Source organism: Sus scrofa, chromosome 12 (assembly GCF_054392235.1).
Source record: "Sus scrofa isolate SSC_HxYL_T2T_F1_AM1 chromosome 12, Sscrofa_HxYL_maternal_Yorkshire_Landrace_v2.0, whole genome shotgun sequence".
NCBI lineage: Eukaryota > Metazoa > Chordata > Mammalia > Artiodactyla > Suidae > Sus > Sus scrofa.
The window spans coordinates 65,951,781-65,963,146 of NC_139394.1; the positions used below are offsets into that span (position 1 = coordinate 65,951,781).

An 11,366-nucleotide genomic window follows, 5' to 3' on the forward strand; every position below is an offset into this window, starting at 1 on the left:
GCCCTGACCACCACGCCTCAGGTCACAGTCCCAAAGGGCCTCACCCCCCGCCGACACTTCCCTACGGCTCACCCCCGTTCACGGACTCCCCGTCCACCCGTGTGCTAGTGGCCTTTCTGTCTCCCCACGAGGATGAGCCCCATGAGGCGGGAAGCTCCCTACACTACCGTGCTGCTCCGGGAGCCGGGCCTGGCTCACGGCAGGGCCCTGGGACCCTTTAATGAGGGTCTAGCACCCCAGCTCTGAGAACGTAGGCCCCTCGGCAGACCTCCAACCCCACAGACACCGGCCCGGCCCTCTCTCAGCCCAGCATCTCCTGCCCCCAGCCCCCAAGGTTACGGCTCGGGTTCTGCCTCTTTCACAACCTGAGCCATAACTTTGAAGGCAAGGCCGGGTCGGACAAGCGGAGGGACCCCTCACCCAAGCGGCCCCTGCTCTGGCGGGCCCTGCAGGGCTGGAACCCAGGGCCGCAGGCGAGGGCCGCGGGAGGGCGCCCAGGAGGGGAGCAGGACGAGCCCCGAGGCCGAGGATCAGCCCTGGCGCAGCCGCCCCCTCCCGGACGGAGGGCCCCGGGAAGACACAGACCGTAAGGCAGACACTCACCTGCCGTGTGCCGCCCCGCTTCTGGTTCCTGGCGGCCAGGTAGCGAAGGACCAGCTTCGTGGCCTCGGTTTTCCCAGAACCGCTCTCCCCGCTGGCCCGGCAAAGGGCAGAGTGGGTGTCACCCTGTCCCCAGCATCTCCTGCGCTCCCCTGACCCCACCACGACGCAAGAGGACATGGGCAGGCAGGCCGCCCAGAGAGGCCGAGCGACCTCCCAGATGCAGAGCAGGTCTGGCCCCAAGATCCCCCAGACAGCCCCCCGCACGCACCCTGAGGTCCCCAACCCCTCTGCGGCTCACCTGATGATAATGCACTGGTTCTGTTTGGCATCGAGCATTTTGGCGTAGGCGAGATTCGCAATGGCAAACAGGTGCCTGGAGGGACAGGCCACAGGTGTCCCTGGGCCAACCATGGCTTTGGGCTCCCAAATCCCCCAGGGGCGGGCAGAGGCTGTCTGTGCCCAGCAGAGCACCCAATCCTGCCCCCCACCCAGGGAAACGCTCACTGCGCGGCTCCCGAGTCTGAGCCACAGGGACCTCCAGCCCCGAGGGGCAGTGACCAGGCTTGGGAAGAGTCGCCCACACCATCCGCCCTGACCATGGCTGGGAGGCCAGCAGGGACGTGCCAGGCTCAGACAGGGACCCAAGAGACCCCGGGCGGCCCCTTCCCCAGCCCCAGAGACACTCACGGAGGATTCTCCACCAGGGCCCTCCCGCTGTACTGCTGCACCTGCTCCGGCCCGTAGATTCCAAACATCCGGTACGGGTTCACCGACACCAGGATGCTACCGACGTAGGTCTGCTGGGCACACGGGGCCTCAGTGCCCGTCTGCGGGCTCCCTTCCCACTGAGGGGGCCCCGGTTTTTTGTTTGTTTTGTTTTTCTTGCTGTGGCTGATCGTGCGGCATGTGGAGGTTTCCAGGCTAGGGGCTGAATCAGAGCTGCAGCTGCTGGCCTGCACCACAGCCACAGCAATTCAGGATCCAAGCCACACCTGAAACTTATGCTGGAGCTTGCAGCAATACCAGATTCTTAACCTGCTGAGCGAGGTCAGGGATCAAACCCAAGTCCTCATGGATACTAGCCGGGTCCTTAACCTGCTGAGCCCAAACAGGAACTCCCTGGGGCCCTATTTCATGGGGACAGGTGTCCAGCTACCTGGCCCTGGCGCCTGCACCTTGGGAATGTGGACTGCTTGATGGGCCAGCTGCTCTGCCGGTGCTGGCCACTGCACCAGGCTGAGGCTGGGAGTCTGCGGGGGACCAAGGCCCCACAGCCCCAGTCCTGCAGGCCTGGCATGATGGCTGCTCCCCGTTTCTTTCGTCCACAGGGCGGGGTACCAGGAGCTCTGCCTCAGAGTGACACCAAACCCCCAGTGCTCGGCACCTCGAGAGCCCAGGGTGCTAGGTGGCCCTGCCTCGGCCCCACGGTCCAGGCCCCCTTCCGCCCTCCTGGGATCCAGGTCCATGGCTCCTAGGTGGGGGTGACACACTTCTGGGTTCCCCGTCCCCAGGTCCCTGCCCCTGCACCCCCCCAAGACTGTTCTGCTACAGAACTCGGATCTTAGAACCCCACGGTCTAGCATGTTATGCTCAAGTGGCAGAAACCCCAGGGTTCAAATCAGAGGCCACAAGTCTGGGGCCAGCAGGAGAAAGCCACGCTTCCCACTATGGCCCGGGGGGCGGGGGGCAGCCGCCTTCAGATCTGAGCCCAGGGAGGGGCCCGGCCCAAGCCTTACGTAGATGAGGTTCCGCTCAAATCTGGTCTTGAGGTTGGACAGCACGGTGGACTCCTGGAGGTCTCTGGGCGGGCACGGAGAGGGGCAGGTAGGTGCAGGCCTTGCTCAGAAAGGGGTCCCTGACACCACCCATGAGGCCCTGGGCAAGTCACTTCATCTCTGTGCGCCTGTCTCCCCACCTGTCCCACGGGTATGATGACTGAGGTGGCGGATGCTCTCAGGTGGTGGACCAGAGGGCTGTCACCGTGACCAGATGGTGACACTGACTAGCATGGCCCTCATGCCTGGGGCACCAGCAATGGGCCAGCACAGCCCACAGCACCCTGCACATGAGACGCTGAGACAGAAAGGCTGAGTGTTTGCCCAGGCCCCAGCTGGTAAGGGGTGCGGCGGGGGTCTGGACCCAGCGCCTCCGAGTTACTGGGCTCTGGCGATGCAGCCTGTCCCTCGCTTTGCAGAGAAGAAAAACAGGCTCTGCCAACGTTCCCGCAGATGGGGGGCAGCCAGGCGGGAGCAGGGGCTCCGGCTGGAGTGGGGCGACCCTGAGCGGACCCCTCGCTGACCCTGCCGCCCCCACTCACTCCAGCTGCGTCATGTCCTCCACGCCGTCCTCCCGGTGCTGCTCGCGGAACCGCGTGGGTGGCAGGTTGCGGATGGAGTGCATCTGGAGAGAGAGCCAGGGGTCGGCCGGCTGGAGGGCGGGCACCACGACCAGGACCCGCTCCCTTTGGGGAGGAAAGAGCCCTGAGGTGGGGCCGGTGGGTCCCGCGGGCCACCTCACCTCGGAACGCAGCCCTCACTCACGGGGACACAGCTGGGCCTCAGGGCCCCTGCCCGCTCCCCAGGTCCTGCCCGGGGACGTGCCCACGCCCAGGCGCTCTGCTCCCCGACCTGCCAGAGACCCTGTTACCTCACGTCCTCCCCGCCCTGACACCCTCCTGCTTGTGTGACAATGAGGAACACCCACAGCTTGGTGCCTGGGGCCTCCGGAAGGACAGGACTTTCCCGCGTGGTGCCACTCCCTGTGCCCGGGGCAAACGCAGACCCATACGCAGCAGCACTCGCAGTCTGGCACCCGCTCACGGGCTCGCCGCTGCCTGTGGGTGTGCCGCACCTCCCGGGCACACTCTCCACGGCTGTTTGACAGGTTCTCGTGTGCACGGACAGCTTGGGCTGTCCCCGCAATGGGGGGCTCAAGACCAAAGCTCTGATGCCACCTTGGGGCGGCCCGTCTAGGTGTGCCCTCACGACCCCACAGACGCCACCTCTGCTTGGGCCTTGGCACACGCGTGACACATTTTCCTTGTTTGGCTGCGTGTGCCCGAGCACATGTCCCAGGCCTGCGTGTGACCTGCGTGGCCACGAGCACACGTGTGCACCCCACTTGCCCAGCCTCTCGGATCCAGCCCACACCCCTCCCTGGGCGGTGAGGAAAGGGGACACCAGCAGGGAGCCCTCGTGCTAAGTAGGGCACAGAGTATCATCGAGACGCCCTGGCCTCCCGCCCACCCGTCTGCCCTCTGCGCCAGTGGCGGCGGACCCTGAATAATTCAGCCACTCACGTATTCCAGGGTGAGGAGGGCCCACGCGTCCTTGCCCCTCACCCCCAGGCGCCTGACGCCCCGCTCCCGCAACGCTGCGGCCCACACGGCCCGGGGCACCCGCCGCCGGGGCCAGGGCCCCCCCAGTAGCCAGGCCGCCCCAGTCGCCATTGCCCGGCCCGCTGGCTGCCCGCTCCACGGGGCACCGTCTGCAGAGGCTGAGAAATGCCGCTGGCCCTGCGCGCCCCGCCCACCCCAGGCGTCCCGGGGGAGGCTCCGGTGACACCCTCTCCTCCAAGGGCCACCCAGCACCAGGCTCGCGTTCCACTGCGAGCAGAGCAGCCAGGCACGGGCTTGGCACCCCTCAGACGGCTGCCTGCCCGACGGCCCACAGGGGCCCAGACAGGCTCCTGGCTCAGCCGGGACCCGCCATGTGACCGGAAGTTCGGTTCCTGAGCCCCGCCCCTTCGACGGTCTGGAAGCACCGCCCTTAAGCAAGAGCCCCAGAGAGAGAGGACTCCAGTCTTGGGGGGGTCGGGAGAGGAACAGCACAGCCGTGAACGTGGCGGTGGGAGACGGTGGCCAGGCGAGGGCTGCAGTTGTTCAGACTGGATGAGGACAGGGCTGCCTGAAGCCCAGGCTGGGGCGAGACCCCTTCCTGGAGGCGACCTCGGGGGGTGTTTCTGGCAGGCGTCCCCTTGCTCAGAGCTCCCGAAATGCTGGGCGGCTCCTCTGCCCAAGCTACAGATGGGAAGGCTGAGGCCCACACAGGCAGCAGCTCACCCAGGCCCTGTCTTCCCGGAGGGAACCCCACGCCTTCTCTCTGACCTGTGTCCCCATACCTTGTTCCAGCAGCCTTCATGGCCAACCTCTTCCCAGGGGCCCCCGGGGGGCGGGCTGGCGGCTCCGGGGCCCAGGCGGCAGGATGAGGGCTGGGCCAGCACTCGGGGCCTGGGGTGGTAGGCCTTTGCCGGCAGCCAGAGACAGGACCAGAGCTGACTCCAGGCTCTCGGCTTGGGGCCGGGCTCTGGCTCCCGGGTCAGCTGGTTGGGGGGCTGCAGGGGGGCAGGACAAGCTTTCTGGAGAGAGGTCAGCTTTTGCACGCGAGGCAGAACCACGGCAAAACGCCCGGGGGTTGCTGGGCGCCGTTCGCCTGCCTTGGGCAGGGGCCCCAGGGCCCCAGTGGACGCCAAGGGGGCTGGGGTACCGGGCAGCGTCCCCCAGCGGCGCCACAGTGGCCATGTGGCTCGCCTCTGGTCAGACACAGCCAGTGGGTGGGAGTGGCTGAGCTTCAGTGCTTTCCGCTCTGAGAGGCAATCCTTGGGGGATGGCTGAGTCGGGGGCTCAGGCTCTGCTGGTCGCTGGGGGTCCCCCATGCAGACTTCTTCCGGCTCCTTGGGGCTCGGGCTGGCCGATGTGGTCAGCTGTCCAGGCCCTGGGTCATGGTGTCTACCCAGGAAGACACCAGGAGAGCCACAGGCCGGGTCCTTGGGCTGGGGGACAGGGGAAGGCACTGGGCCCACGTGCTGGAGGAAGGGGTTTGGCGCAACTGAGGGGGGCCTGGAGAAGCCGCGGAGGCTGCTGGGGCCTCCCGGCCAGGGCGAGGGTGGCCGCTGGGTGGGAGGCATGTCCACGTCCCAGCTGGGGGCCAGCGGGGGCACTATCCAGGGTGTCTCTGAGTCCTCGGGCTCACGCCGGCTCTCCGGGGGCTCCGGGGCAGGGGCAGCCACGCACCAGGACGCAGAGCCCGCGGGCAGGGGGAAGGACGGCGGAGGCTGGGGCTTCACGGCCCTGCTGGGCGGCTCGCTGAGCCGGCGCCACGTGCGCGGGAGGCGCCAGGGGAGGTTGAGCGAGCGGCGCCTCGGGCTGTGGCCCAGCAGAGGGGGCGACGAGGGCGGCCGCGGGGAGCCCAGCGCGGGAGAGCAGGGCGGCCCGGGGCGCCGGGAGGCTGGGAGCGAGGACGGGGGCTCCCGCCCCGAGCGACGACGGCGGGGCGGCGGCGACAAGGGCGGCTGGAAGGGGCTGGTGCGGAGGGAGAGCTGAGGGGACAGGGGCCCCCGGGGCGAGCGGTAGCCCAGGCCAGGCGGGCTCCTCAGCGAGGGCCAGGGCGAGGGCCCCGCGTAGCCGAGGGCCGCCCGCCGCCGGCTCGAGCCCCGGAAGGAGGCCCGGCGTCCGGGGAAGGCCAGCAGGTCAGGGGGCCCCTCGGCGCTCACGGGCGGGGGCTCCGCCAAGGCCCACCAGCGGGCCTGGGGCGCGAGGGGCACGTGAGCCGGGGCGGCCCAGGGCGGCGGGTGCCGGCGGAGCGAGCCGTAGGGCGAGGCGGGCGGAGGCAGGCGCGGGCCGGGGCGGGGGGCGCGGGCCGGGGCGGGCGGCGGCCCGGGGGCGCGGGGTGCGGCGGGCGGCCGGTGGGAGTTGTTGTTGTTGCGCGCGCGCGCCTGCGCCCTGCGCAGCACGATGGGCGTGCCAGGCCGGTCCGGGTCCATGCCCGCCAGCTTGTAGCCGAAGCGCTTGTAGGCCGCTTCCCTGACCGGCGGGCCTCCTGGCCGGGCCGTCTGGCTTCCCCGGAGCCTCGGGATGGGCTCCTTCTCGGAGAGCGTCTTTTTGAGGAACCGTGCCAGCGAGGTGGCCGGGCGCGGCGCGGGGCGGCCAAAGTCCGGGCCGAAGCCCATGCCCCGGGGGGCGCCGAAGGCCGAGAGGGCCCGCTGGAGGTGGCGCTGGCGCGGCGTGAGGAAGCCCCAGAAGGGGCGGCCATAGGGCACCGGGGGCAGCGGCAGCACGTCCTCCTCTTCCTCGTCTTCGTCGGCATCGGCCAAGGGCAGAGGGATGTCCAGGGAGGGCGGCAGGGGCACCTCCAACTTCTCCTTCCCGAACAGCTTCACTTGGGGCCGCGGGAAGAGACGGAACCTGCGGATGAGCGACAGCTTGGACCTGGCGGGCTTGTCCATGCCCTGCTGCTCGAAGAAGGCAGCGCTGGGCAGGCGGAAGGAGGTGCCCTGACGCTCGCCGCCCGCCTCCTCGGGCTCCTCCAGCTCTGCGATGTCATCCATGGGGTGGGCGTATGGGTTGTGGGGCGACAGGATGGGCGGCGGCACCCACGGGTATGCGAAGCTCGACTGCTCCGGCGGCGGCGGAAGATAGGGCCCCTCGGGGGGGTAGATGGCCTGGTCTCCTCCACCATAGACGCCTGCGGCGTAGGGGACATCCTGGGAGGCGCCGTAGGGGGCGCCGTAGGGCGCCGCGTAGGCATCCAGGGAGGGTGCCGCGTAGGGATCCAGGTAGGGCGCCGCGTATGCAGCCCCGTAGGGCCCTGCGTAGGCGAGGTCGTAAGGTGGGTAGGGCGGATAGAGCGCCTCGGGAGGGGCGTAGGGGTCCGGGTAGTAGCCGAGCCCGTGGGCCTCGCCCGCGTACACATCGTAGTAGTCGTAGGGAGACGCGAACCCTGACGGGGGCGCGTAAGGAGGCTCATAGTCTTCGTAGCCGTAGCCGTAGGTGTAGTCGGGGTAGAAGGAGCTGCCGTAGTCGTCGGGGCCGTGGTAGTGGTAGGGGTCCTCGGGCGGGTACGCGTGCAGGAGGTCCCCATAGGGCGGCCAGGCCGGACCGTGGGGGCCGTGGGCCCCCAGGTAGGGCTCTTGCTCCTCCTCGTACTGGTACAGGGACTGCCTGTCGTAGTAGTCGTCGCCTTCGCGGTGGTAGTCGTAGTACTCGCCCAGGTCCTGGAAGCCTTCGAGCCCGTACAGCGACCTGCGGGAGCCCGAGTGCCGGAACGGGGCCTCGTCCTCGAAGGGCAGGAAGCCCACGGGCTCTCCCGACGCGTAGATGCTGTGCGCGCGCGGGAACCTGCGCAGGCGGCCTCCGGGCCGCAGGATCTCAGCGCCCGACGGGAAGGGCAGCTTGCGCGACCCCACGCGGGAGCCCGAGCGGTCCAGCCAGGCGTCCAGCGTGGCCTGCGCGCTGCCCGACTCCTCGGCCTTCTTGATGAGGAACTTCTTGGTGAGCCAGTTGATGGCCGTGGACGCCTTGCTGAGCGACCGGGCGCGCGGGCGCAGGCGGCCGTAGCCGCGCCGGCCGGGGAAGCGGATCACCATGAAAGAAGGCTTCTTGCCCTTCATGGCGCGCTTCTTCTTGCCCACGCGCATCTGCGTCATGAGCTTCGACGTGGACTTGAGCACCGTGCGCGCCTTCTTCTTGCGTTTGGTTTTCTGCGGGCCGGTGTGGAGGCCCCAGAAGAAGGCCGACGCGCTGCGGAACTGGCCCTTCTTGGAGATCTTGGGCGTGCGGTCGCGGAAGCCCATGAACAGCCGCGACGTCCCCTTCAGGCTCCGCTTGGGCTTCTCCGGCTCCGGTGCCTTTTTCCCCTTCTTCCCTTTCTTGGCTTTCTTCTCATCCTCCTCTTCCTTCGCCATGGTGGCCTCCTGCTCCCTGCGGGGCGGGCGGCGATCACGAGCTCAGAGCCTTGGGAACACAGGGCCCTGCTGGGTCTCCTGCCTGCAGCTGGACAAGCAGCCGCCTCGAGCGCAGAGCAGCTGGGACTGGCCTGGTGGCCTGGAGAGGGACAGCCCAGCTCCTTCTGGCCGGGACCAGGACTTCGAGAGGGCAGATCCATAATTCATCTGCTGCAGACGCCGCCTAGAGTTTCACCCTGAAGCGTGATGGAAAGTGCGTGGGTGTCATTTACCGAAGAAGCGGGGGAGTCTGGCAGGCCTCTGCTGGGGGGATCGTCTTGGCTGTAGAGTCTCCCTGAGGACAGCAGTGCTGACCCCACTCGAGCCCCCCTGAGCCTCCGCCAGCTCACCCACCTAAGTGAGTGCTTAGGTCACTGGGCCGGGGAGAGGGGAAGCCACCTGCTCTGAACCATCCAGCACGTCTGTACTGGGCCACGAATGGAGCCACATCTCCTGAGCTGCGCTGGAATGTCCAGAGCCCATGCGATCACCCTGGAAAGGAACTTGGGACCCTCTAGGTCCTGGGAAAAGGAGGAAGGGGTGGGCAGGGCAGGTGGGCAGGGCAGGTGCCCGGGGCTGCGGTCAGTGTAACTAGAGCTGGCTGGCCCTTAGGGACGTGAATAATTTATTAGGGAGAACTGGGCTGCAGGCTCAGAAGGCAGGGCAAGAAGAGGGGTGTCTCAGTGGAATTCCAGCAGGGCCTTGTAAGGCTGCATGCCTGCCCGGGCGAGGGGTGCAGAGGAGCAGAGACAGAAGGCGAGTCAGGTCTGGCTCTGATCTCCAGCTCTGCCAACTGGCTGTGTGGCCTCAGGAAAGCCCTTTGTCCTCTCTGGACCTCTGTTTCCTCATCTTTAGAATGGGAGTAATAACGCTGCCCTCATCCTTCACAAGCTGGAGGCGAGATATGTTGGAACTGCTGGGCGGCTATGTGGCTGGAGGTGCCACATGTGTGGCTTGTATCTGAGGCCCCCAGAGATGGCCATGTGGTTGGTCTCTGCCCTCTAGGGTGGATACCTGACCCAAGGCCCTGTGCCCACTTTTAAAAATCCGCACTCTAGGAGTTCCCTGGTGGCTCAATGGGTTAAGGATCCAGCATTGCCACTGCTTCAGCACAGGTTCAATCCCTGGCTGGAGCTACCACTCTGTAAGAAGTAGGGGTTGTGTGGAGCTCCCATTGCGGTGCAGTAGAAACAAATCCGACTGGGAACCCTGAGGTTGCGGGTTTGATCCCTGGCCTCAGTGGCTTAAGAATTTGGCATTGCTCTGAGCTGTAGTGTAGGTCCCAGAAGCGGCTCAGATCTGGCATGGCTGTGGCTGTGGCTGTGGCTGTAGGCAGGCAGCTACAGCTCTGATTAGACCCCTAGCCTGGGAACCTCCATGTGCCATGGGTGCGGCCCTGAAACACAAAAGGGAGAAAAGAGAGGTAGGGGCCGTGGCTTGTTGGGGGGTGGGGGGGCAATTGGCCAGCAGCTCTGGGACCTGAGGCCTCCGAGCTGTGGCCGGAAAAGGATGGAATTGGACCTCCTGGTCTTCCCAGGATCTCCGCCGCCCCCCTCCACTCCCTGGCTGCTGCAGGAGGGACGGCGGGACGGCAGAGGCTGAGGGCAAGTGGTGGCCAGGCGATGGGCACTGGGTCCCCGGACCCGGTTGGGCAGTGGTGGATGCAATGGTGGGTCTGGCATCCAGGGCAGTGGGGGCGCTGCACAGATCACGCTATCACCTGTCAGGGAGTCCGCAGCTGTTCTTCTGGACAAACCCAGGCTGCCCCGGCCCCCAAGCTGGGGCAGCCAGAGGAGCGGCTCCCGAGTCATACTCATCCCCGTCCTGCCTGTTTCCTCGAAGTCTCTGAGCGGGGACCCCCTTCTCCAGGGGCCAGGGTCCCCGGCCTCTGCGTCAGGCAGAGCGGCTGTCAGGGAACAAGCCTCTCATTTGTTCCCCTAGAGTGGCTGTCATTTGCCACATGCCAGGCACTGTGCTGGGCTCTGGGGGCCACAGAGTCAAGCAGAACCAGGCATGGCTTCTGCTTTTGCAGAGCTCCCAGTCTTGGGGCACGCAGGCTTTGAGCAGAAAGCCACAGCAACACGGGGGAACTGCAGCCTGAGGCCAGCCGTGAAGGCCAGGCCGCAACGCAGCTGGGTGGACGCTGCATGGGGAGGCCGGGAAGGTCCGCGGAGTTGCTGACCCTCGACCGAGATCCGAGGGATGAGGGGAGCGAATCAGACGGAAGAGGGGCCTGTTCCAGGCAGGTGGAACGGCATGTGCAAAGGCCAGGTGGTGAGGAGGCCCAGCGATGAGGGGCGCGCGAAGTGGCCAGGATGGCAGGAGGGCGCGGCCGCGTGAGGCCATGGGGCCGGGTGGGACTTTGGTGTCCGTCGGTTTTAAGCTGTTGGTGTGACCGGATTTGCCTTGTCAAATAAAAATAAGCGGCGCTGCAGCGTTTTTACCACAGGCTGGGTCAGGGTGGACGCCTCACTAGATCCTCACAATACACAAGGAAGGCGCTGTTCTTCGCCTTGTAGCCAGAGTCTGTGAGCTGGGTCTCGGGAGTTGGATGGCCTGGCCAGGACCCGGGCAGTGTGGCCACAGGGGGTCCTGCCCTCCGCCTCTGCCTCATGCTGCTCCTGGGTAAAGCTTTGGGGCCCGAGTGTGGAGGGTGGGCAGTGAGGACAGTGGCTGCAGTGCGATGGCCAAGCGGGCAGCCCCGGTGAGGGCCCTTCAGGGCATCATGCTGCGAGGCGAGGGGTGGTGCAGGACACAGAGGGCCTGGGGTGACTGCGGGCCCCAGGTCGGGAGAGAGCTGGGGGTGGCGGGGAGGGCTGCCTAGGAGAGGGACAGAGTGAGAACGAGTGCCCCCACTCTGCCCCTTGGGCATTGTGTGGCGGGGGAGGGGGCTGCCGCCAGCTGTGCCCAGCAGCCGTCAGGCCACAGTGAGGGGGCAGCCGTCTGCACACCCAGGAGCGAGGCCTCAGGAGAAACCAGCCCTGCGACATCTGATCTCTGACTTCCAGCCTCTAGAACCCTAAGGGCCTGATGTCTGTTGTTGA

The 11,366-nt window shown here is 67.1% G+C and overlaps 1 protein-coding gene across 1 annotated transcript in view; it reads right to left on the reverse strand.

Moving 5' to 3' along the window:
• The window catches only part of MYO15A (myosin XVA), a 50,403-nt gene extending 39,639 nt beyond the window's left edge, over nucleotides 1-10,764 (reverse strand). Inside the window, exons 1-6 of the mRNA XM_084986325.1 lie at nucleotides 4,723-10,764; nucleotides 2,921-3,003; nucleotides 2,340-2,403; nucleotides 1,291-1,400; nucleotides 902-976; nucleotides 598-694 (exon numbers count right to left, since the gene is read on the reverse strand). Of these exons, the coding sequence (XP_084842451.1) occupies nucleotides 598-694; nucleotides 902-976; nucleotides 1,291-1,400; nucleotides 2,340-2,403; nucleotides 2,921-3,003; nucleotides 4,723-8,283 (3,990 nt within the window). The 5' untranslated portion in view covers nucleotides 8,284-10,764. The remainder of the gene's footprint in view (nucleotides 1-597; nucleotides 695-901; nucleotides 977-1,290; nucleotides 1,401-2,339; nucleotides 2,404-2,920; nucleotides 3,004-4,722) is intronic.
• Between the last annotated feature and the right edge of the window lie 602 nt (nucleotides 10,765-11,366).